The sequence below is a fragment of the Arachis stenosperma genome, chromosome 8 (genome assembly GCF_014773155.1).
Source record: "Arachis stenosperma cultivar V10309 chromosome 8, arast.V10309.gnm1.PFL2, whole genome shotgun sequence".
NCBI lineage: Eukaryota > Viridiplantae > Streptophyta > Magnoliopsida > Fabales > Fabaceae > Arachis > Arachis stenosperma.
The window spans coordinates 51,593,979-51,621,494 of NC_080384.1; the positions used below are offsets into that span (position 1 = coordinate 51,593,979).

Consider the following 27,516-nt stretch of genomic DNA (forward strand, 5'->3'; position numbering starts at 1 on the left):
GACACATATGTTAATATATGATATGGAGGGCCTTCTTCTAAGATTCTCTCAAGAAATCTTTGCAAGTGCATTATTATATATACTAAGAGCATTATTTTGTGTTTTATATCATAAAAATGTATAAAAAAATTGTTTCAATTATTATTTCTCATATATAATAAAATGCTAGAATATATATATATATATCTCAATAATAGACAAGACATATTTAAAAAAAAAAGAAAAGAAAAAAGAGATTGGAAGAACCCAATGCATCAACATCTAAGTGAGGGTATACCCATTTAGGACCACAATGTTGCTTGTCCTATAAGATTAAAAATTATTCATATATATAGCATGGTGAAAATTCAGCATATTAATTATTTGTAACGACAAAGACTGTAGTTTTGTGAAAGTTCTATATACAAAGATAAATAGAAAACTAAAATAAAGGACATAAAATTCAGCTTGTCCTATATGCAGTGAATTCATTTATTTTAACTTTTAACCATTGCCATTCACCAAAGTTTTTGAGTTGCAATAAATAAGGGTTGTTTACCACACAAGTTGATACAAGTAGCAGTAAATATTCGAAATATATATATATATATATAATATAAATTTCGTTTAAATTAAGTCGATATTTTATCCAGGTTAATAACGTAACCCAATTTAGATTAATTTAGTAGTTACATGGTCTATTTAATTAAATATAAAATTCGAATTCTATTTTGTATATGCTGCAATTTGTTATGCAGTTTTATTCGAGCTGTAATAAATTAATTTTTGACTTGTTAAGATAGAAGATATTATGTGAAAAATTAAAAAAATTCATTATTAATAATAGATTTAATTATTCTGTTAGTCCCTATAATTTTACTAAAATTTTAATTAGGTCTCTATATTTTTTTCCTTTTTAATTAGATTTTTACACTACTTTTAATTTTATAATTTAGCCTTTTCTAGTGTAAAAAAATATTAGAATTAACTGAATATTTTTTGCAAATTAAATATATTCATAATTAAAAACCTAATTAGATCTTTGGCTGTATGTATTTTAGAAAAAATATTCTATTAATTTTAACGTTTTTGACATGAAAATGACCTAATTACAAAATTAAAAATAGTGTAGGGATCCAATTAATATATATATATATATATATATATATATATATATATATATATATATATATATATATATATATATATATGGACCTAATTAAAAATTTGATTAAGCTATATAAACCAACAGAATAATTAAACCTTACTAATAATAGGAAGACTTTATAACTAATGGTTTAGAATTATGAAAACATCGAGCAATGCTATATGGCTAGCAAATATTATTATTTTTTGTCAGCATTTAGCCAACAATAATTTGCACTCATATTTATAGACGTTTTGCATACAAAAAGTATATAATTTGCACCTATATTTATTAGAATTTTACACATATTTTTCAGAATTTATACATATAAATTAATAAAATGATAATTTAATATTTGTACTAGCCAAATAATAATAAAAAATACTAAAATTTGCTGGCCCAAAAATTTTTCATATGAAAAAGTGAGACAAAAATTCAATAAACACAACATAATAGGGCAAAGTAGAAAGGAGTAATTAAAGCTGTAACACTACGTTATGTGTGACAATTACTTTGCATGCCAATTAAAGAAATTAAGTACCTTGCCATCTCAAAATTACAGTTCTGAATTTGTCAAGTTTTCAATTCTGACTGTCCTTTCATTTAATCATTGAATTGAATTCAAGTACGAAACGAACCAAATAAAATGATGCAACTTCATTCATGGTTCAAGTCATCCTAGGGTTTTAGCTTTTAGACACATTGACCATTCTTCACTGCATGTATTATTAATGCATACAGTTAATTAACACTGACCATGCATGATTGTGTTATGCAACAAAAAGGGATCGGAGCTGCAATCTTTATTGGAGTAGTTAATTTGTATTTTTCATAGGATTCTCAATAATTCAGAAAATTTTCTCTAAGAAAATAGTTAGAGTTGTATTATCTGTTATATATATATATGTGTGTGTGTGTTTTATTTAATAGTTTAAATTTTTAAAAGAAATAATTTTATGATATTATTTTAGAATTTCTATGACAAAATATATATAATTTGATCATTATTATTTCTAAAAAATTATAATATAAGACAAAGATAAAATTTTGTTCATTTATTTTTATCTAATATTTTAATCTTTTAGAAAAGATGATATATGATAGTATTGAAATGATTTTCCAAAACAATAATAGATGGATTCGGACGAGAAGGTTTAGAAGAGTTAAAAATAATGTTATAAAACCGTTTTTTTTAGTTTAAACTGATAGGAGAAATAGGTAATATTAATGGTTATATCTTTAATTCAGGGCTAGAAGTGAGTCAAGTCAGCTCATGAGTCAGCTCGAGCTCGACTTGTTAATAGCTCAATAAGCTGAACTCGTGAGCTGGTGAGCCGAGTTTGAGCTTAGAATTGAGCTCATAAAATAAATGAGTCAAGCTTGACCTTGGATAAACTCAGCTCATTAGCTCGTGAGCTGGCTCAATTATATATATATTAATACACATATTTTATATGCATTTAATATATACTTTTAATATTATATATATACATATGAAATAGTATATATATATATATATATATATATATATATATATATATATATTAATGATCTTAATTATTTAAAATTTATATTTAATTTTTATATATAATTTTGATGTAGGATATAAATAAAAAATTTATAATTTACTGAAAGATAGAGAATATATAAAATTGATCTTTTTAAATATTTTTTAAAATATATAAATTATAATTTATCAAAATAGAATTATAGATTATGTTTCTATTATTTGAGCCAGCTCATGAGCTTTCGGCGAATCGAACTTGAACTTAAGAAATAGGCTCGATTGTTAATGAGTCGAGTCATAAGCCAAGCTTAATTTTCGTGAGTCGAGCTTGAGCTTGGTCTAGCTCGGCTCAACTCGGCTCATTTCTAGCCCTACTTTAATATTCTTCGCAAGCAAGAGTTTCTTTTGGGTTTGTTTGATTTTTGCATAAGTCTTTTTTTTAATTTTCTCTTATGTTTTTTTTTTTTTGAGTTCATCAAAGATCGAATTCTAAATTTTTCGGACATAAAACTTTGATGTCATGTCACATAAAATCACTTCTATTAAAAATTTAAACTGATAGAAAGATGCAACATAAATAATTATTATATCTCTAATAAATAATATTTCATATTCTTTTATATCTTCTTATTTAATTAGGGTTTGGAAATTGTTTCCAGAACACAAGTACAAGAAAGCAAGTACATAAGCTTGTTTGATGGTTGAGACGTGAAGAAATTACTTTAACATTTTTTATTTTATTCTTCCAAAATATTACAATTACTACCAAACACCCTTCTATCTTGAGACAAAATTAAAATATTTGACCCAAGCAACTTCAAGTACAAATTAAAAGTGGAAATTCACTTATTTTAATGAGAGGGATAGATATATGGATCTTATATTAGGTTAAAATTTAAAACTAAAACATAGTATTATTATTTTAGATTAATTAAGGAACAATGGTAAGAACAACGCAAGGAAAAAAAAATCAAAGGATTAAAATAGTGATAAGAGCGAAATTCCAAAATTAGAAAAAAAAATAAACAAAAGGACAACATGTGCTACATGATAGATGACATTATATATTATATATTATATATGCTATAAATTAAAAATTATGAATATGAATAATTTTATGTGTAGCCGCCACCAATATAATATGTCACTACCATTGCCAACAAGTTTTCATGGAAAAAAAATTCACACAAGTCCTTTTCTCTACTCTTCCTTAAGTGTTTGATATCAAGAAGTGATAATATATATATTAGATACCTCCAAATATATGTTAGCAAAAAGGTACAAAATTCATATCGAGTGCATTATTGTTCCAGCTGTTTGAGTTTTATTTGCTTGCTTTCTTCTTCATAAATATGAAGAAACTGAATAATATCGTGTCACATTTGAAAGTTACTTTCCTGATATATATAGGGGTCCATATTAATATATATGAACACGCTTAGCTTGGACGTGTTTTATTAGATATATATACGAGTAATTAGTTAGAATTAGAGATTGATTAATTACTTTTGAATTATAATTAGTTGGCTATTTATTTGTTATTTCTTATATTATATGAGGGTGTTATATTATTGGAATTTAAGTACGTAAAATATTCTTTTAATCCATAATATTTGAGTCGAGTCTTAATTTATGTTATTTGAGTAATAAATTCGTAAATATTAAATAAAGTTCTAACAAATGAAATTTTCTGATGTTACATTTGAAGCGATTGTTCGAATTTCTTACAATATACAAATCAAAAAAGTTCTTATTAATGATAAAACAGGTCATAAATGTGGGAACTATCTTTATTTATCGGAAAATTTTGAATTGAATCCTGTTAATAATTTAGGGTCGGAACAAAAGCATAACAAAATGACACAAGAAATTTTATGTAATTCAGTTTAATACTTATGTTTACAAATGAGAATAACCAAAACAACAAAATTCTTATACAAAAATTACAAATAAAAGAACATATACTAAATAGGATGCATTTTTTTGTTTGTGTTGTGTATATATGATTTTAGGTTATATATAAATTGCAATTTTTTTATTTATTTTGACTTCCTCTCTATTATTTCCCTTTTCTTTTCTAGCACCATGAGTCTACCATGAGCTTTTTTTGGCGTTTGATACATGTAATATATTTTTCTCATTTAATTTAGCATGTGATATATGTATATGTAAATATCTATATATAATGGCGAAAGATCTTAAAAAGTATGAGAAATAATTTAAAAAACGGTCAACACTGCTTAAAAATATGTAAACTAATTAACTTAATTTGTGTCAAAGCAGTTAAATTAAAGAGTCAATTTTTTTTTAACTAATATCAATCAATTTTTTAAATTATTTTTTAGTTCAATTTGAGAATTAATCTTTTTAAAGCAATATCAATCAATTTATTCAAATTTTAAATTTAATATAAACAATAAATTTTAAATTCTAAATTATAATACTAAATTTCGAACTATTCAAAAACAAATAAAAATAAAAATAATTTTAATAAAAAATTTAGTTAATATTAACTAAAGTAAAAATTTATCTGCAGTTCTTTTTATATGAATTTACTAGTTAAAAATTGTTAGATAATAATTAGTCAAAGTAATAATCATGAGAAAAAAAAATTAAAGCATATATGCATGATTGGCATTGTACGGACAAAAAATTGGGTAGATTTGATTGTCTCATAGTTTTGGAACTGAACGAAGAGGACGCAAAGAAGAGCAAGTTGGATGCTGCTGCTACAATGGAAGATAACAATTTATTATGAGATCTCAATTTATTGAAACCACAAAAATGGAGATACCCAATTCAACACGTGAGACAATAATAATCTTTTTTGGAGTTTATTTATGTATAATATGTGGAGGGAAATTATATCAACGGGGTCCATTTTTGTTTCTAGGGTTAAAAAACAAGGCATGTGATGCAAGGTTTCTATAAAAAAAAATTGATGGATGTTTTGTTTTATATCCGCAATTTTTGCATGCTCCATTTATCATCTATGTACCCATATATAAAATTACTATATATTAAATAAGTCAAAATTGATAATATTTTATTTTTTTAAGAATTTAATTTTGATACATTATAGCAAGGCAATAGGACCTGATAATATCCCGATTGAGGTTTGGAAGGGTATTGGAGAAAAAAGCATTAATTGGTTAACCAAGTTTTTTAATGAGATTTTAAGGTCAACGAAGATGCCTGATGAGTGGAGAAATAGCACCTTGGTACCTATCTACAAGAATAAGGGGGATATACAAAGTTGCGAAAACTATAGAGGGATTAAGCTTATGAGTCATACTATGAAGTTATGAGAAAGGGTGATAGAACGGAGGTTGAGAAAAGAGACACAAGTAACAGAGAACCAATTTGGATTTATGCCAAGAAGATCTACCACTGAAGCGATATACCTATTAAGAAGGATGATGGAGAGATATCGTAGTAATAAAAGGGATCTACATATAGTGTTTATTGATTTGGAAAAAGCGTATGATAGGGTACCAATGGAGGTCTTATGGAAGGTTTTATAAAAGAGGAGAGTAAGGATCGCATATATTCGGGCAATTAAAGACATGTATGATGGGACCACAACTAGTGTGAAGACTCAAGGTGGTGTGACGGAGGAATTCCCTATTGGTATAGGATTACACCAGTGATCATCCTTAAGTCCATACCTTTTCACATTCGTCTTGGAAGTACTCACAGAGCACATCCAAGAGCCTGTGCCATGGTGCATGCTTTTTGCCGATGATATCGTCCTTATGGGAGAGTCAAGGGAAGACCTAAATAAGAAGTTGGAGTTATGGAGAGAAGCTTTAGAAGTGTATGATCTGCGCATAAGCCGTAGCAATACGAAATATATGGAATGTAAGTTCAGTCTAAGAAGGGAAAACCCCAATATAGAGGTGAAGATTGGAGAAAACATCATAGGAAAAGTTAAAAGTTTTAAGTATCTTGGGTGCATCATACAGGATAATGGAGAGATTGAACAGGATGTAAATCATAGGATCCAAGCAGGTTGGTCAAAATGGCGGAGTGCATCTAGTTTTATATGCGACAAAAAAGTGCCTTTAAAACTTAAAGGTAAATTCTATCGCACCGCTATAAGACCGGCTATGCTGTATGGTACGAAGTGTTGGACGACTAAAGGGGATCACGAACATAAGCTGAGTGTGGCAGAGATGAAGATGTTGAGATGGATGAGTGGTCATACGCGATTGGATAAAATAAGGAATGAAGATATAAGGGAGAGAGTTGGAGTAGCACCCATTGTGGAAAAGATGGTTGAATCGCGTCTCAGGTGGTTTGGACATGTGAGAAGAAGACCGATAGAACATCTAGTCAGAGGGTGAATGAGATGGAAGATGGACAAAGGGCCGAAGGCAGAGGAAGACCTAAGAAGACCATCCATGAGGTGGTCAAACGAGATCTACATGTAAACGGTCTCTCTGTAGACATGGTACATGACAGAGCACAATGGCGTCGTTTGATTCATGTAGCCGACCCCACTTAGTGGGACAAGGCTTTGTTGCTATTGTTGTTGTTGTTGTATCGGTATAAAATATTTTACACAACGGTATAATTATATCTGTTTTTTTAGATGATATTTAAGTAATCAAAATAAAAAATAATTATTTTTATTGATGTGGCATTATGTAATTAGATGCTGATGAGCGAATAATTTATACGTTTTTTGGCATTATTTTTAGGTAGTTTTTAGTAGGATCTAGCTACTTTTAGGGATGTTTTCATTAGTTTTTATGCTAAATTCACATTTCTAGACTTTACTATGAGTTTGTGTGTTTTTCTGTGATTTCAGGTAATTTCTGGCTGAAATTGAGGGACCTGAGCAAAACTCTGATAAAAGGCTGAAAAAGGACTGCTGATGCTGTTGGATTCTGACCTCCCTGCACTCGAAATGGATTTTCTGGAGCTACAGAACTCAAAATGGTGAGCTCTCAATGGCGTTAGAAAGTAGACATCCAGAGCTTTCCAGCAATATATAATAGTCTATACTTTATTCGAGATTTGATGATGTAAACGGGCGCTAAACGCCAGCTCTATGCTGCATTCTGGAGTCAAACGCCAGAAACACATCACGAACCAGAGTTGAACGCCAAAAACACGTTACAACTTGGCGTTCAACTCCAAGATAAGCCTCAGCTCGTGTAAAGATCAAGCTTAGCCCAAACATACACCAAGTGGGCCCCGGAAGTGGATTTATGCATCAATTACTTACTTCTATAAATCCTAGTAGCTAGTTTAGTATAAATAGAACTTTTTACTAGTGTATTATACGTCTTGGATTGTATTTTTTGATCTTTTGATCATGTTTGGGGGCTGACCATTCGGCCATGCTTGGACCTTCATCACTTATGTATTTTTAATGGTGGAGTTTCTACACACCATAGATTAAGGGTGTGGAGCTCTGCTGTACCTCAAGTTTCAATGCAATTACTACTATTTTCTATTCAATTCCGCTTGTTCTTATTATAAGATATTCGTTGCACTTCAACATGATGAATGTGATGATCCGTGACACTCATCATCATTCTCACCTATGAACGCATGACTGACAACCACTTCCGTTCTACTTTAGACCGGACGCATATCTCTTGGATTCCTTAATCAGAATCTTCGTGGTATAAGCTAGAATTGATGGCGGCATTCATGAGAATCCGGAAAGTCTAACCTTGTCTGTGGTATTTCGAGTAGAATTCCGAGATTGAATGACTGTGACGAGCTTCAAACTCGCGATTGTTGGGCGTGATGACAAACGCAAAAGAATCAAGGGATTCTATTCCAACATGATCGAGAACCGACAGATGATTAGCCGTGCTATGACAGAGCATTCGGACCATTTTCACTGAGAGGATGGGATGTAGCCATTGACAACGGTGATGCCCTACATACAGCTTGCCATGGAAAGGAATAAGAAGGATTGAAGGAAGACAGTAGAAAAGCAGAGATCCAACAGGGACAAGCACCTCCACGCACTTATCTGAAATTTCCACCGTTGAATTACATGAGTAACTCTATCTTTATTTTCTGCTTATTTATTATTATTATTCGAAAACTCCATAACATTTACTATCCGCCTAACTGAGATTTACAAGATGACTATAGCTTGCTTCATACCAACAATCTCCGTGGGATCGACCCTTACTCACGTAAGGTATTACTTGGACGACCCAGTGCACTTGCTGGTTAGTTGTGCGGAGTTGTGACTAAGTGTGATTCACGTTTGAGAGCGCTACCAAATTTTTGGCGCTATTGTTGATGATCACAATTTCGTGCACCAAATGCACATATAAAACTATGATACTTTATATTGACAGTACATTAAAATTAAATTCTATTTTTAATCCCTTAAAAATGAAAAATATTTACGTTAGAATAATCTTAGCCTTTCATAAACTTTTAATTTCGAGTCAACCTTAAAGATAGAGTAAAATTAAGAGAGTAGATAATTCATTCCAAAAAATTTTCCATGGATACTGCTATTAAAATTATCTCAAAATTTTAGTAAGAATAAGTTTATTTATTTGTGAATTTGCCACAAAATCAACTACTTTTATTTACACAATTTTCATTTGGTAATCATACTTGAAAGCTGGAATTCAAACTTTTGAAGAGCAAGGTTCTTCTTATTCTCAATATATGCAGCAGGTTAAATAATTTAGCTCAGGATTTTTTTTTGTCATTATATGTTTCTGACTTTTTGCATATTTAGGACTTAAATTTTAAAGTGGTAGTTAAAATTAGTCGTATAAATTAAAATAGTTTTGGAGATTCTAATTGTACTAATTATTTATTTGAAATTTATAAAAACGTAAGAGATTAGTTTTTAAAAATCTGATAAGTCACTTTATGAAAAAGGATTAACATGATTCGTTTTTTCTAATTTTAGAAACATAATTGAAACAAGGTGAAAACTCAAGTGCAATCGACTTCACATGAAGTTAATAGTTGAGAGTTGTTAGGTAAAAATTTAGTCAAATCAGTCAAATTATTTAACGTCTGTCAACTATCAACTTCATATAAAGTTGATTACATCTAAGTTTCTACCTTTAAACAATTGAAATCTGAAAAAAAAAAAAAATTACTGCACATGAAAAACAACTTTAAAACTTAACTCATAAATTCATATCTAAAGTGTGAACAATATATTATATTATGTTGGCAGTTTTGTAAATAAAAGAAGTTAGTTTAATAGTAAATTTACAAATAAACAAACTATTTTTGGACAAATTTAAAATATCTTTTTATGGTGTCCATTGTTTTCAAATTAAAAAACCCAAAATATCCTTACCAATTGCACACTTAATGTAAGGATGACCGGCGATAGCGCGTGAGGACTGTGCCGCGCTAGCGGCGTGAGGACGAAACCATAACAGCATAGGATATTGAGAAGAGGGATTAGAATTTGTAATTTTGTGTGATAAATAATGGATAAAAGTAAAAATAAATTAAGATAAATTTTGATTTAAAAATATCATTAATGTCAATTAATCAAAATTTAAATTTAATCAAATAATTTAAAATTAATTATTATTAATTGAATTATTTAATTTTTGCTTAGTGGACAATTGGCAGTTGGCTCCCTATACTTTTCCAAAATTTAAATATCCGCATTGGATTTTCGTGTTTTGTATCATGATTTAATCTCTCTTGCTTTGTCTCATCCATGGTTCTGAAAACCGGATCAAATCGGTCGGTCGGTCGGACCGAACCAAAAACCGGCCGGTTTACACAAAAACGGAAGCTCCTTCATTTCTTTCTCCCTTTCTCCCTTTCTGTCTTTCATTCAAAAAGAAATCACACTAGCCCAGCCAAATGACCCTAGCACTGTAAGCCTACACCACCGCCGCAAGGAGTGGCATACTGCCGCCATCCGTCGCACTCAAAGTTCGCCATCCGTCCGTCTATCTAGGTTCTCTCGTGCTCCAAGTCTTCAACCCCTGTTTGCTGTCACCGATCGCGGCTGCTTCCTCGAGCTCGGTGTCCGTCGTCTTTGTCTGCTCAGCCGCGCTTCCGTCGCCGTTTGTTTGCCGTTCACGTTCGCGTCTTCGTTCGGCTGTCGTCTTAGTTCGCGTTCTTCGCCGTTCCCGTTCGCTCGGCGTTCACCATTCGCGTTCACTCGCCGCTCACCGTTCGAGTTCGCATTCTTGTTCGTCTGGAAGCCACGTTGCTCTGCTTCAAACTCTGCGACCAACCCGCGGGCTCCACCTAGCCGTGGAACTGCTCTCTTTTGTGGCCGCCGTGAGTTCCCTAAACCCGCCACCAGACAATACACTCACACAACACCAATACTCTGCTTCAAACTCTGTAACTTCTGATTTCTGTTACAATAAGTAACTATTTGATTTGTTAGTGGTTTGGATTTTTTCATAGACTGAATTAAAGTTACAATAATTATGTTCTCTTCTCTATCACATTGATATTAAGCTTTGAATTCTCTTATTTCGTTTTAATTTTACCGCACTCAACATGTTTGATGAAATGCTTTAACCATATTTCTGGTTGGTTTTATAATTTCTAGCTTTTAGAAACTTAGTAAGTTGATTGCATGTGAAATTAGAATAATTGGATCTTAGTAATTAGGAAATTTTAGCTGCACAAATAGCATCTTTGCAGAAAACATATTAGCATGATGATTCCACTTGCATTAGTGTTCTTCTGGTAAATCTTAACTGTTATTGTGAACTTGTTAATTTGCTAATTGCTCTTGTGTTGTTGTTCCGTTGTTCTTCTGTTAACTTTTATTTTTTTGTTTTTGTTGTGATTTTCTGTTCTTGAACTTGTTAAGTTGATAATTTGCTAAATTGTTGGGCTGCTGTTGTTTTAATTTGCTAAATTGTTAGGTTGCTGTGATTTAATTTGTTGGATTTTCTATCTAGGTCTTGTTCTTGTTTATTTGCTAAATTGTTGTTGTGTATTTATTGTTGTCTTTGAGATTATTGCTGGATATTGGTGGTCATTGATTTATTATATGCTTCATGTTTTCATTGTTTTCTTCTGAAGGAAAGTGAAATTCTGTTTTCATTGTTTTGTTGATTGTTTGTTTTGTTTCAGAAATCAATTTTTTGTGATCAATGCTCAAACTCTGAATGTTGTTCTGTTGTTTTTGTTTTGTTTCAGAAATCAATTTTTTTGTGATCAATGCTCAAACTCTGAATGTTGTTTTGTTTTGTTTTAAGGCTGTGTTTGGAAGAGGTGATGATTTTTGAGTGTTGTTTTGTTTTTGTTTTAAGGCTGTGTGTTGGGTTCAATTTTCATTTTGTAGGAAATTCTTTGAGGTAATAAGGAAGACTATTTCAACGGTATTACTCTGTTGATTCTGGTCTGCTACAAGCTTGAACATAGAATTGAAGAGAGAAACCCTTTATTATTTCGTCATTGGCCTATTTTTGGCATTGCATATCATTGTAGTTTGTTTATTCATAGAACTAGTTGTTTATGATCCCCTTTTGAAATAAAAAAATGCTGTAGAAGAGTGTTTAGAACCAGTTGCTCTATTTATTGAATTTTTATAGAATCAGGTGTTTATCATAAAATGGTTTTTCTGGTTGAACCACGGTTAAATCGGTTGAACCAATGAACTGGTAACTAGAGCGGTTCGATGACCGGTCCAGTTTTCAGAACCTTGCCTTTGGTTGTTAATATGGTTGGAAAGTGGGAAGGGGTGAAAGCTCTGTCACTGGTTTTGCTTCTTAATCTTGATGCTGTTTTTTTGTGTCTGCTGCTACCTCGGCGGTGTTAATACGATATTGAATTTGACCATACCAGTTATCCAACACTAACTATTTTCTATTGTACAGAAAAATAAGACCTGTAACAGCTGCCTTAGTTATGAAAACTTTTTGTGTAGGTACTAAGAATTTGTACTCTCTGTGTTTGTTGTGCATAGTTATTTTTGGACTATGAACTGGCCATAGAATGGCATTTGATGACATGGTTGTAGCTGTTCTGCTTGCTTGTTCTCTATTTGTAAGCATGGAAGGGCTGTTTTTTTACAATAACTGGAGGTCATGTCACCACACCTTTCATCTTTTCAGTTGAAATGACTTTAATGAACTTTGCTTTAGAAGTTTAATGGAATTGGGTGTTACCCTTGTGTTCTTTTAGTATGTAGTGGAGCCTGTCCACTCTGAATTCTGAAATCTCAAGTGTGATGTCTGAAATAGTAGTTCCGATTCAACAAGACTCGATTGCTTTTTTGAATTTATTAGTATAAACTAGTTATTTTGTATCCAAAAAACATGAAGTTTGCCTATGATGTTTATTGAAATCTAATATAATAGATGGTGATGGATGTTATTGATACGGTTATTCTAAAGATGCCTATGGTGTATATTCTATAGTATTTGCCTAGACATTTTTGATGGTTTGGAGTATTGAGATCAGGTTTTCTAATATAAATGTGTTATACGTTAGGCAAAAAGGGTAAAAAGTTGGTTTTATAATGGAAAAAAAAGGCTAAACTGGTTTTTTAAATTGTCAAAAATTGGTTTTATAAGTTAAAATTGATTTTGTAAAGAGAATGTTGACATGTTGACATGTTCCTTTCAAAAAGTCCCTTGTTAACAGCTTAGCTCAAAATCCAACAAGAAGCAGCCAATAACAGCTGCTTTCCCACTTATCAATTTGTTATTCACATTAAAACCAAATCCCCTGAATTCTCATCAACAACCATTCAACCTATAATCACAAACACAATGGAAAAAACTATAATAATCATGGATCCAAAGCTAATTAACTATAAAAGTAGAATTTTAATGTTGTTCATGTTGCACTGTCTTGATTTCTCCCTTTTCAGGTTGCAAGCTTCCCTTTTATAGATCAACACATTAGGTTGGCAAATAAAACAAAGGTGGTATATCATGTGTACATTGAATGGAGTAAGAAGAGTTGATCTTCAATAGAAGTAGGTGAATGGAGTTAGAAAAGGTGATAATTTTGAATAAAAATAGATGGCAAATTGAATATTCTTGATTATCCATAAAGATTCATTCCACGAATTGAACCTTATATCAAATTGTAGATCAAAATAGTTTCATACCTAACACTTCCCTTCAATGTCTCAACCAGAAAATGAGTCCCAATCTCCACACCGCCACCATCATCAACCTCACCATCTTAAAATCCCTCTTACACCGTTCAATTTCCCTAAACCACTTCAACCAGATCCTCTCCCAATCCATTCTCACTGGCCACATCCACAACACACTCTTCTCCACCAAACTCTTCACCTTCTCCCTCCCCTCCTTCCCCTTCCACCACTCTCTCCGCATTTTCACTCACTTCCGCCAAAACCCTAACCCCTTTGCCTCTAACTCCCTCATGCGTGCTCATGTCGATCGCAACCAACCCCACCATGCCATTTCCCTCTACAACTCCCTTTGCAGAACAAGTGCTGTTTTTGATAACTACACACACCCCATCCTCCTCCGTGCATGCGCCTCACGTACCTCTGAGCTCGAGGGGAGGCAAGTGCATTCCCATGTTCTCAAGATGGGTTTTGGTTCTGATCTTTATGTCAACAATACCTTGATTAATTTGTATGCTGTTTGCGGGAACATGGAGAGCGCTCGCAAGGTGTTCGATGAAAGTCCCGTGTTGGATAAGGTTTCGTGGAACACGATTTTGGCTGGGTATGTTCAATTGGGTGATGTGGAGGAAGCAGAGAGGGTTTATGCTATGATGCCAGTGAGGAACACGATTGCTTCGAATTCGATGATTGTGCTGTTTGGGAAGAGTGGTTGTGTTGAGAAGGCGCGCCAACTGTTTGATGAGATTGAGGAAAAGGATATGATCTCGTGGACTGCGCTGGTTTCATGTTATGAGCAGAATGGGATCTTTGAGGAGGCCTTGGGTTTGTTTGTTGAGATGAATGCTAATGGGGTGGTGGTGGATGAGGTGGCCGTGATTAGTGCTGTGTCTGCTTGTGCACATTTGATGATAGATAGGACTGGGAAGGTGATACATGGCTTGGCTACAAAGGTAGGGATTGAAGGTTATGTTAGCTTGAAGAATGCACTGATCAATTTTTACTCGAGTTGTGGGGAAATATTGAATGCTCGGAAGGTTTTTGATGGTGGTTTGCTTGCGGATCAGATATCTTGGAACTCAATGATTTCTGGGTACTTGAGATGTGGCTTGGTTGAGGACGCTGAGATGCTGTTTGATTCTATGCCTGAGAAGGATGTTGTGTCTTGGAGTGCTATGATATCTGGTTATGCGCAACATGAACGATTCTCGGAGGCCTTGGCTTTGTTTCAGGAAATGCAGGTTCATGGAATTAGGCCTGATGAGACTGTTTTAGTGAGTGTTGTCTCGACATGTACCCGTCTTGCTGCTTTGGATTTGGGTAAATGGATTCATGCTTATATAAGTAAAAATAGATTGAAAGTTAATTTCATCTTGGGCACAACACTTATAGATATGTACATGAAATGTGGTTGTGTGGAGAATGCATTGGAGGTTTTCCACGGATTGGAGGAAAAGGGGGTTTCTACATGGAATGCGCTCATTCTTGGGTTGGCAATGAATGGTTTAGTACAAAAGTCACTTAGCATGTTTGAGATGATGAAAAAATCAGGAACTTGTCCTAATGAAATTACATTTGTGGGAGTTCTTGGGGCTTGTCGGCATATGGGACTAGTAGCCGAGGGGCGCCGCTACTTTAATTCCATGATTAGAGAACACAAGATAGAGCCGAATGTCAAGCATTACGGATGCATGGTTGACCTGTTGGGGCGTTCAGGTTTGCTTAAGGAAGCAGAGGAAATGATCGAGAGTATGCCAATGGCACCGGATGTTGCTACATGGGGTGCTTTGCTTGGTGCGTGTAGGAAGCACAACAACAATGAAATGGGAGAGAGGGTTGGAAGAAAACTCATTCAGCTTCAACCTGATCATGATGGTTTCCATGTGTTATTGTCAAATATATACGCTTCGAAAGGGAATTGGGGCAATGTTCTTGAAATTAGGGATATTATGGCACAACATGGGGTGGTCAAGATACCTGGTTGTAGCATGATTGAAGCAAATGGGATAGTTCATGAATTTTTTGCAGGGGATAAGACACACCCAAAAATCAATGATATTGAACATATGTTAGACATAGTGGCTGCAAAATTGAAGATTGAGGGATATACACCAAGCACAAATGAAGTTTCACTTGATATTGATGAAGAAGAGAAGGAAACTGCACTTTTCAACCATAGTGAGAAACTTGCGGTCGCGTTCGGACTGATCACTATTCCTCCACCAACTCCTATCAGAATAATGAAGAATCTGCGAATATGTAATGATTGCCACACCGTGGTGAAACTAATCTCAAAAGCATTCGATCGCGAAATTGTGGTGAGGGATCGTCATCGCTTCCACCACTTTAAACATGGATCTTGTTCCTGCATGGATTTTTGGTAGAAGAATTTGTTGCAGACAATCGAATTGGTTTGGAGCAGCTTGCATTCATAAAACATCACTTGGCTTGAACTCCTCTTAGTTTTGCTCAAGCTTGATCCTGATCATGAATTGATTATTGAGCTTTTGGATCCACAACTTGTGACAATTCATAAAAACTTGCTTTCACTAAGATTCATGAGGGTTCAACAAAGTTGATTCATCTTCTTACCAGATTAAACCCGAGGTAATCACAACATAAGTTCACCTAAAATTATATTGGCATGGCAGCCCAAAGTTCAACACAGCCATGAAAAGGATATGATGTGATTGGTATAAAATACAAAGGTGTCAGTGTCACTGAAGACTATGAGTCTGCCATCTCTGCATGCTTCGGAATATTGGGGTACCACTTTTTATTATTATTATTATTATCTTATATATTATCCATGAGCCTAATCAACCTGCTGAACATTTTTTAAGTGCATAGTGTATATTTGATTATTCGTAGTCAAATTCTATCCTATCCTATCCTATAACATACCTCGAAAATAAGGTTATTTTAGTAGTGGAATTCCAACGTGTCATCTCTTATGTTCATTCTGAGGTTTTATTAAGATATCAATATTTTCACTCTTCACTCATCATATTCTTATTACCATATCACTCCTACATGAAACCATTTTCATTACACTTCACATTTCATGATTATGTCAAATTTTTCTATCCTATTTTTAAACTTGCTTCACATGTGCACACTTTTCTGAAATTTCAATTTTTGTAATTTTGAATTCAAATTCAAAATTAAAAAGAGAATCTCTCCATTCTCTGTTTTCAGTTTTTTCTCTTCCTCATCAAAATTAAGAAAATGATTCTCTCCATTCTTTTTTTTTCCTCCGTTCACTTATTCTTTTCTTTTTTAGTTCTTATTGGTTTCTTCCGTTCACTTTCTTACACATCCCCGCTATCAGGCGGAGGCACAAAGCTTTGTATGGGATCTGCTTCAATTATGGATTCTTAATGCTTTGCGATGACGAGTTATGTATGTTCTTTATTATTTAATCTAATGTATATTTTTTAATTTTGGTAATATTTGAAATATTGTTGTTGTTATGCATATGCGTCTTTGTTTGGTATGTAACTGTTAATGCAGAAAAGCCATAACATTATTGTTGTTGCCAGGAATTTATTTTCGATTCGCCAAAAGGTCTTAACCTCTTTCCCTCTTATATTCAATTTGCTTACAATGTATAAAACCAAATAAGATTTTTTTTATGTCAATGTACGTCAAAGGTTGGACCTTCTTTCACGATGGGACTTCGTACATCATCAGAAATTTTCCTTACCAGGAGATGGCACAGATTTTGTCTTCAAGATGATATAGTCGAAGAAAACAAGGTCAAATTTGACGTTCCTATTGATAATGAGAAATCAATGAATTTAAAAGTTTTAAATATTTAGTATTTGTTAGGATTTTCTCTTCCATCAAACACTATAGTTTCTTTTGGTTATTTATTATGCAGTTAATTTGTTTTTATTTCTCATTATTTTATCTATTTATATATGTGATAGATATCTTTATTTGAATATAGTAGTCTAATTATCATGCTCATTATTTTTTTTTATTAATTTTTGTTTCTTTATTAATTTTTCTTCTAGAATGCTTTATACATAGCTTTCATTGTATTCTTACATGGTATTCAAGTTCTTACTACGAAATTGATGCATTCTAATTATCAAATAACTTTGTGCAGTGATATAATAATTCTTACATGGTATTCAAATTCATACTCGTGTAATCAGCTTCAAAATTTCTTATATTATATGTAACGGTAATTTATATACTGAAAAATCATTTAATCCTCATAATATGTTTTTACTAGATTTCTTCAATAAATATATAACTATTTGTATAAATGTATTATTCTATATGCCTAAACATAAAGCGAGTTATTATAATTCAATGCATCCAAACCATATATCCATTAATATTAAACTTGCTATGATAACTCAAATTTATATTCTTAGACACAATTTAACATTTTCATGCTGTATATAATTGTTGTTGTATTGATCACAATTATATATTTCGTTGTTACTTCGAAGTATTGAATTAGTTTCAGTGACTTCTCATTCATTTTGCACATAAAAGAGTTCAATCAATGTTTTGTCACCTATTTTATACTAATTTATTTTAATGAATTTGTACTCCACTTGATAGTTTAACTTTTTTTTGAATCATACATTTTTGTTCTTTTTTTCACTATTCTATAATAGTTCTTTATCTACTTTACTATTCACATAATTATTTTTTTCTTTCATATTTAGTTACATGTGTCACTTAAATTCGTATATTTTACCTGATTTTTTTTGTGTGTACAATATCATTACTCATAATTTCAATTATCTATCATGATTTTTTTTAGCCTATTATCTTAATTGTACACCATGATTATCTTTATGTTCTTCCTCATCGTTATTGATTTTTTTTTTGTGAAAGTCATGATGGTTGTTCACATTATAAATATTGTCCTCCTTCAATTTGTTTTACTACACCAAAACAATTCTTTTTAGCACCATCACCAAATTAGTTTGATTATATTTTCTTTCACTATCTTTTTTTATTATTTTAAATAATTTCATCTTTCAACTTGCTAAAGAATATTAAAACTATCAACGAAAATCAAAATTACAGGATAAAAATCATGAGTTTTAAAATTGTGATCAATCTTATCAAACGATCCAAATTATTATAGAACACTTATACATATGTTATTAACATAAAAACACTTTCATAATAAATAATTTTTATTAAACTTATCATATCCGTGCATACAATTCACTAGTTCTTAATAAAATAAACATTAGAACAGCTACATCAAAATGATTTAAATTTTTAACATGTTTGTTCGATCTTTTATGATTTGGAGTCGTTTTTTTCTCCTTGTCTAAAAGTTTGGATGCTTTTTAATTTTGGGTGATTACGGAGCAAGAAAAACAGAAGAAATATGTATAATTAAAAAAAATACTGGGTCGAATATAAACAACAGATTAATTTAAACTTGGAGAGCCCATTTGTTGTGTCATATGCTTTTTTTTTTTGGTGAACAGTATGCATCTTTTTAGTGTTGGTAATTGATCAAATGTCAACAATAACAAAAATTAATATGGAAATATACCGGACCAAAAAAAATTCGTTATGGTACATTGGTAGTGTAGATGCTTCTTTCTTATATGCCTAGTCATTAAATATTTACTAATATTTGCCACATACTAATTAACTTGGAATAAACTCAATCCCAAAAGACAAAGAAATATCATACTAATATTTATTATTATTATTATTGATGAAAATTACATAACTTGAATTCAACCTGAAAAATCCTTCTTTGCCATTGGTAAGCATTATATGCTCACACGTCCTCACTCGTAACTTTGCTTTAGAAAAAGAAATAAAAAAAAATGTTCATTTGAAAAGCAAGCTTATAGTTGACACTTGACATCTAATTCTATGAAAAAGGCATTAACAATTCATAACTTGTTCAATGTAAAATCTGCATTCTTTTCCAAACATGTCAATATTCAAAGTTTTTCAAACATCCTAGTCTTTTAACGGAAAACATTAGGTTGAATAAAAAATGGAAATAAAAAAATTGATGTACTTAATTAAAATTATAAATAATTTCCCTAAAGTGTGAAGCAACTGTGATGCTAAATGTTAATCCACTATGGAGGAATAAAGGAATATCTTCAGTTAATCCAATTTTCCTTATTTTCTCAACACTCGGATACATGAATCCAACATCATTTGCACTCAAATCTAGATGACCCAAACCTAAATTACCAAAAAATAAATAATAAAAATAATTATTATAATATAAAACTCAGCATAACAAACAAGTAATTTACTAATTTATAAAGTGTTTTGTTGTTTAACTAATCATACTTTATATTAACTTGAATTTGTCTAGTGAACACCTTATTCAATCGTTTAAATAAAGTAACAGAAATTTAAATTTTATTTTATATTTGTAATAATTCATTGGCCAACGATTGACATAAAACTCAAATCTGTAGCATATTAATCCTGTCGAGCTAATAAAGATCATAGAAAATAAAAGAAAAAAATAATCATATTTTATTGTATCAAAATTACTTTTGAAATTCTATCTCTAAAAAAGAAAGATTATATTAATTTAGATTTTGATTTAATTTTAGACTCTAAATGTGTAGCTATGTTAAAATTTATTTAGAAATATGAGTTTAATTTTGATATATATGGTATTTTGAAATATTTTACACAGTCGTCGAATCATTTTTACTAACATAAAGTTATATAATTTGATGCACGTATAAAATTACTTTACACTGACATTATATCAAAAATAAATTATAAAAATATTTTTTATGTCTAAATGATCATAATAATTTTAATGGATCAAAATTACAGAAATGACCTCTAGTGAAAAAGAAAAAAAAAATACACGTACCTTATTATAAGAAGGAGGAAAAAATGTGATGGAATCTAAAAGTGAATGTCCCTATATATGTGTAACTTGTACGGTCTATAGGGAAACCAAAAAACACAAACTGAATTGGTCTACACAATAGGGTGTGCTGTGCATCAAATCACAATCCACCAACTATTAAGTTTCCAAATATTTTATGTCCCTAAATTATAACAACCATATAGAACCAATATAAGCAGTAGGTCAGACTAGCTGTACTCTCTGCTTCCAAATGATCCAATCTCTAATGTTTGATTAATGGAGGAATCTGATCCCTGATCTAAATGGAACCTACATATATACTATAACATAACATGAATATTATGAAAATGGTTGATGTTGTTATTACTATTTAAAGTATTTATTGATATATGTTGCTATTTATATATATGTACATTAATAAATAAATATAATTGCAATAATTAGTATGTAGCAGTAGACTAGTCTTTTTTTTATTAAAAAAAAGTCTTTTATTATTATTATTATTATTATTATTATTATTATTATTATTATTATTATTATATACTCAAAGTTTAAACAGGTTAAAATTCGTCAATATAATAAAATATATATTTAGATTATTTTTAAATATTTATAAAATTATTATAAAATAATTTAAAAAGTAACTGTTATATTGATATTACCAAATATAATTCTCTCTCTCTCTAAAATTTATAATATTTTTGGATATTACATTGGTTCTGAAAATGGGATCAGATCAATTAATTAAATTCAAAACTCAACTAGGTGAGAGTGTAAATAAAAAATATCTAATAAATATTACTATAAATATGAAAAAAATAAGATTATAATATTAAACACAAAAATAAGAACTTAAAGTAAAAAATTATTGTGAATTGAATTTTTTTTATTCATTTAAATTCTCCAAGGCCACAATTGAACTCCCCACAGAAGAAGCAACCCAATGCACCTTATTGACTGATGAGTCCCAGTTAGTTCTTGTCACAGTTATTATTTACCAAACATTTCGGAACCATAAATTATTTTTATTTTGATATCATTAATTTATACAGCATCAGTCAGAGACACGAGGAGAGCTTTCTGTTGGGAGCACATTGATGAAAAAGTCAAAATATATTGTACCCAGAAAAAGAAGGTCCTAATATATTTATGAATTATGATTGTTCTTTGAGGCTTCCCATGAAGTTTTCATTGAAAACACTAGATTGTTTCAGTATTTTTATTGGTCAACTTATATTATTATTATTATTATTATTATTTGCCTCAAAAAATTTAAAAATTTAAAATATTTATCTATTTTAAATATCAAGATTATTACAAATGTTTAATCATTTAGAGATAGTTTCATCTTCAGTTTTATATTATATATTACCGAAACCTATTTATTAGTTTAATTTTTAAGATAATTTGTGTTTTTTTTTAAGACAAAAATTATAAAACGAATAAAACATATTTTGAACCCTACTTGAAGGTATAAACCCTACTTAATTGTTAACAAAAGAAGATTTTCAAATAATCTCTTCAGCTTAAAATAAAGATATATATTATAGGTTTAATTATTTTATAAGTTTCTATAATTTTATTAAATTTTAATTAGATCTCTATATTTTTTTTGTTGAATTCCTGCATCATATTAAATTTTATAATTAAGTCTCTGTTGTAATAAAAATATTAAAATAAAATATTTTGTTAAATAAAATGAATATATATAATATTTTATTGAATATTCTGTATAATTTAATAAAATATTTTGTCATAATAAAAATTTAATTATAAAAGATAATATGATATATGAATTTAATTAAAAAAATATAAATAAAATTTAATTAAAAATTTAATAAAATTATAAAAAATGACAGAATAATTAAATATATATTATAAATTTCCTACCTGCTCTGGTAACATTCTAAAAAATCTTAATAAATTAAACTATATCTATCCACGATATGAATAATCATGATTATTAGGATCAATTAATAATTATCTAGCATCATATATGAGTATGTGTGTGTTACACATGCATAATTTAATTTACATAATATAATTAGGAGTACAAACAATTAATTTTTTTCTTAATTGAATTAGTACTAGAAATAATCAAAAGTCTATCATCATCTCTATTTGTGGCAAAAGAAAAAAGACATTTTACGTACGGCTTGTGACAACTTTTTATATATGAAAATCAAATTCTTTTATTTTAATATATACTAAGGTATAGTATTTTAGATTTGATATCTAGCTATTTTGGAATCAATTGAATATTTTTTTCCACATAAAAAATTAATATATTAAAATTGTTATTTTAGCTTTTAACATTGACTTCTCTTGTATGAATAATAGTACGTAGTGTGAACGGATTAATATCTATTGGGTAAATACCTGAATCACGCATGGCATCTACAACTTTATATGCTAAAAGCTTGAAAATAATTATAACTTAAGACAAGATATATTCCATAAGATAAAATTTCTTTCCATGCAGGATTACCGAATTTATAGCATCTAATTCTAAAAAAATGTATCGGATCACAACTCACAAGTAATAAAAAATAATAAAATATTATCATTTTTTATTTTAATAAGGGTCAATTCCCTTAGATTAATTATTTTTTAGGAATTCAAATAATAAATTGAGTAGATAAATAAAATTTAAAATCTAAAAAAATTAACAAATAAAGAGTAAAGGACAAATCCGTCCCTAATCTTTTTTGCCGCGGACTTTTTCGTTCTCGAGGGTTGGAAAATACGGTAATGTCCCTGACCCCTCAGAAAACTGGACATTTTTACTCATCCGTTAGAGTGTCTCCGTTTAGCCCTGACGAAAAACGATAACGTGGCTCCGTGGTGCTGAGCTGGCCGTAACGGGCTGCCACGTCGGTTTGGCTTTCCAAAAGAGGACAAATATGTCCCCAGAGCCCAAAACGCTCCTGTTTCTCCCCATCCCCAATTTATGAAATCCTTGAACCCTAATCCTTCGAATGCAGTCTGAGAGTGAAGTGGGTGAAGGAAGAAAGGGATCATTGCGACCATGGCATCCGAAGGAGTGTCGTCAAGCTCGAGAAGAGGCCCAGTTCCGAACGACAATGATGGAAAAGAGGGTGTGTCACCAAGGTGCTTCTGTGGAGAAAACGCAATCTTGTTCATGTCGAGGACGAGCAGCAATCCGAACAGATTGTTTCTGGGATGTCCCTTTTATAAGGTAAGCAAAGGACATCCGTGTAACTCCGTTTGTGTTAGGGTTTATCCTCAATTCCAACCTTTTCTGAGCCTTGAGGATTGATTTTGTGCAGGTAAGACAACCATGCTGCAAGTTTTTTTTTGTGGCTGGACGAGCATGTAGCCGGTTTTGGTGTTGGTGTTACAAGGTACCTGGGGCAGGAGCAAATTCTGCATGGTGAAGAGCATCTCAGGATGAAAGACATGGAAAACAGGATATTGTTGTTGGAGAAGAGGATAGAAGCGTTAGTGGTTAAAAAAAATCCAATTGGGTGGAGCATATGTGTGATGTTTGTTGTCCTGATTTTTGCTTTATTTAGTTGTAAGAAATGATGTAAGATTGGTAAAAATGTTGGAAATGAAATGTATTAATCATTTGTGCATCTGGTATCACTGTGGGTCATGTTTGTGATTATGTTTGTATGTAACAAAAGTTGGCAAAATCACAGGAAATAAAAGTTTCAACAACTGATATTTAGAGTGTAAAAGTATACATTCATCATCTAAACTGACATCAAAATAAAAGGAATGCTACCATTAACATCTCCTTACTTGACAAGCGTTGTTTTAACTCAAAATAAAGACCCAAATAAAAAAAGGAAATTGTATCTAGAATTTGTGGTTATCAGTTACATTGGGTCACATGTAAACAACAAAAAAATCATAATATCGTCAGTCTTCACTCATGTTGATTCCCTAGATGTTGGGTCACTTGGTGTTGTTCTTTGGGAGACTTTCTGAGCTGCTGCTTCCTGCGTTGTGCCAGACTGTCCTTGAACCAGTGGTGCCGGTGGCCTGAAGATCTTCTGTTTTGGTCTGAATTTTGATGGTTTCGGGCGAGAAGTGTTGCTAACAATCTCTCGAGCCTTGCCTGGAGCATTACATAGAGGGGTTGTACTTGGGACTGGTGGTCTGCATAGAGTGACTGTTGGGACCGGAGGTGCTATCACAAGCATGGATCTAGTAACTCTGGTTGGAGCTGGTGCAGCATTTGCATGAGTTGGTCCTGCTACACTCATAACCTGCACGCATGAGGAGACCAACCAATGGGAAAAAATTTAAAGCACATCAACTGGATTCAAACAACTAGGTATATCAACTTCATCAAAAAAATCACAAATTAAACAGTTACAGTAGTTGCTTGTTGCAGGGGTTGTGTGTTGGTTGGTTGGCTGCTTGAAGAATCCTGGACAGTTAATGAACATAGGGTATCAGTAGGAAAATAAGACAGATTTGTCCTCTAACTTGTCTACACTAAGACATCCTGATCCTTGAGGAATACCTTACTAATACTCATTAACCCCTGAACTATATGGCAATCAGATAGATAAGTCCCTGACAAACTCATATCTAAGCACGCATTTGTATAATAGTGTATAATCCAAACCAAAAAAATACAATGCAAACTTACCACTGAGGGTGGAGCTGACTGAGACAAAGGAAGCACAACTAGTTGTTGAGAGCTGCTTCCTCCTTTCTTCTTAGGCTTCTTCGTTTTAGACTTCCAGTTGGGGTTTGATGGAGCTCCCTTGCAGGTTTTGTAGTTGTGGCCCTTTTCACGACACTTACTGCAAGTCACCGAGAATGACTTCTTCAATTTTTCACCTTGCATCAATGGCTCAGCAGGATCTTTCTGACTGTTGTGAACTTTTGGCCGGCCAATAGGTCTCTTGATGATAGGGGGTTCTGGTTGTGAGTAATCAGTACGAGGCCAGAATTCTGCACTGGAGATTGATTTAATGCAGTGTGAATATGTCCTCCTGATTGAGTCCATACACAATCAGGGGTAGACATAATCTTCTGCCTTGTCACGCCTCTTCACAATAGCAGCAAGTGTATGTGTGCATGACATCCCTAACCAAAAAATAATTTCAATTTGATCATAGAGCAAAGACTAGTTAAATTACAGGTGATAAAACAATTAACAATATAATTAACAAATTATAAGTAGATTTGTAGTTTACCAGTAAGTTGCCATCGATTGCAGGAGCAGGTGTAGTTAATGAGGTCCACATCTACCTTGCTTCCTTCGCGGCTCACTTCGAACCTTTTTCTTTCATTATCTCCAACCCACTCTGCTGTCCACTTTGTCCCAAGGGTAAGTAATCTTTCCATCCGTTTTTGCTGTATTGGTGCTAGTTTACCAGGGTGATTTTTCAATACTCGCTTGTGATTTACCATCCTCCTCATCAGGTAACACCTGATTTCTTCGCACATAGTTAGGATTGGCTTACAGCGGTAATTAACAATTTCGGCATTGAAGACCTCACACATGTTGTTAGTGAGGTTATCAACTTTCGGCCCATGCGAGAAATAAGCCTTGACCCATGTCTCTGGCTCAAACTTGGAGAGGTATTCCCAAGCCCCCTGATTCACTGCCTTCAACCTTTCCATACAGTCCTTGAACTCTGCAACTGTTGTGCATCTGGCACACTTCCAGACAACCTCTCTTATGTATAAATCTTTGAACCTATTAACGAAATTCTTTCACATGTGTATCACGCATTTCCTGTGCCTGGCTTTTGGCATGACTTCCTTTAAGGCGGGGAGTAAACCCTGCATTGAACATGAGCAGCCAACAATTACAATTCAGCAAATATATGAAGTGTGCAATAATGAACCAATAATGCATGATACCTTTTGTTGATCTGAAATGAAGTTCCACCCATGGTTTGCATCGTCTCCTATGTCTGCCTGAAGGTTAGTCAGGAACCACTTCCAGGCATCCTTCGTCTCAGCCCTCACAACCCCATATGCAATAACATAAAATTGGTTGTTTGCGTCTTGGACAACTGTTGCTAGAAGCCACCCCATGTAGTATGTCTTGAGAAAGCATCCATCCAGGTGCAGCAAAGGCCTACACCCTTCCTTGAACTCTCGCTTATAGGCATCTAAGCATATGTATATCTTGTCGAAAACAGGGGGGCTTCTGGAATTGTCATAAGTTCCAACCTTGCAGTAGATCCTGGATTAGTACTTAAAATCTGCCCACAATAGTTCCTTGTCCTCTTGTATTGTTCCTTCTCATTTTTCATAATTTTATCCCTGGCCTCAACTACTGCTCTATACACCATCTTAGGATGGGGAGCTAAAGAAAATTCTTCCCTTAAGAATTCAATTGCCTCCCTAGTGGTCATGTGTGGTTGGGTAGCCATCCTCTTCACAATTTTCCTACTGATCTAATGTTGGTCATCTGCGTTACTCCCTAAATCTCTTGCACAACTATGCTCTGGATGGTCTTAATTTGGTAACATTGCAGAGTTTTGTTGTAAGACAGATGAACCAAGAAATTGCACTCTTCATCCTTGCAGCCCACTCTCACTCTCTCCCTATCATTCTTGATCCACTTAACCTCCTTATCTTCAACAATGAATGAGTCCTTCACCACATATTTAAACCGTTCAACATTTGTAATCCTCATCCCTAACTCAAATATGTCCTGACCATGAGCATAGTCATCATCAAACTCTGGAAACTTGTGGCCTTCACCTTCATCCTCTGATCCCAAAGGTGTGTGCAATTCCTCGGACTCGTACTCAAACATGATTTCCTCAGGTTCTGTCGGGACTTCACTTACATAGTATCTCCCTACATTATCCACTCCAGGCCTATTGCCACCACCTCCTCCATCACTAGGCCCAGCAGCTGAGTCCATTCCACTTTCATCAGCTGCCCTTTTTTTAGTCTGACCGCTATCTTCTTCACTTGGATTCTCTCTCGCACCATCTTGCACCTTCTTCTTACCCTTCTTATACTTATCCTTCATCCATTGT

The 27,516-nt window shown here is 32.3% G+C and overlaps 2 protein-coding genes and 1 pseudogene across 6 annotated transcripts; 2 read left to right on the forward strand and 1 right to left on the reverse strand.

Annotated features, from left to right (window-relative positions):
* The first annotated feature begins 6,388 nt into the window (after positions 1 to 6,388).
* Positions 6,389 to 11,889, forward strand: LOC130943795 (uncharacterized; annotated as a pseudogene).
* Positions 10,817 to 17,554, forward strand: LOC130943794 (pentatricopeptide repeat-containing protein At3g62890-like). 5 transcript variants are annotated; one of them, XR_009071891.1, is made up of 4 exons: positions 10,817 to 10,889; positions 13,447 to 16,443; positions 17,009 to 17,079; positions 17,220 to 17,554. XR_009071891.1 is itself a non-coding variant. In XM_057871815.1 (2 exons), exon 2 carries the CDS (start codon positions 13,722 to 13,724, stop codon positions 16,059 to 16,061), a length of 2,340 nt encoding a protein of 779 aa, XP_057727798.1. In that variant the 5' UTR covers positions 10,817 to 10,889; positions 13,447 to 13,721; the 3' UTR covers positions 16,062 to 17,554. The 5 variants fall into 5 exon arrangements, 1 of the variants encoding a protein (XP_057727798.1); XR_009071890.1 differs by having other exon boundaries at positions 13,447 to 17,244; positions 17,331 to 17,554; XR_009071892.1 differs by having other exon boundaries at positions 13,447 to 17,079; positions 17,331 to 17,554.
* A 6,872-nt stretch (positions 17,555 to 24,426) lies between these two features.
* Positions 24,427 to 25,517, reverse strand: LOC130946177 (uncharacterized). Its single transcript, XM_057874853.1, has 3 exons — positions 25,155 to 25,517; positions 24,876 to 24,929; positions 24,427 to 24,765 (listed from the first exon to the last, which is right to left on the reverse strand). Exons 1-3 carry the CDS (start codon positions 25,515 to 25,517, stop codon positions 24,427 to 24,429), a joined length of 756 nt encoding a protein of 251 aa, XP_057730836.1.
* Positions 25,518 to 27,516: the final 1,999 nt, after the last annotated feature.

Excerpts from the sequence above, each read along its gene's own strand:
- LOC130943794 (XM_057871815.1), top strand. The coding sequence starts at position 13,722 with ATGAGTCCCAATCTCCACACCGCCACCATCATCAACCTCACCATCTTA.
- LOC130946177 (XM_057874853.1), bottom strand. The coding sequence starts at position 25,517 with ATGGACTCAATCAGGAGGACATATTCACACTGCATTAAATCAATCTCC. Across the intron at positions 24,930-25,154 it reads AGTCAGCTCCACCCTCAGTG|GATTCTTCAAGCAGCCAACC; the intron begins GTAAGTTTGCAT and ends TTAACTGTCCAG. Across the intron at positions 24,766-24,875 it reads CCCTGCAACAAGCAACTACT|GTTATGAGTGTAGCAGGACC; the intron begins GTAACTGTTTAA and ends TCATGCGTGCAG.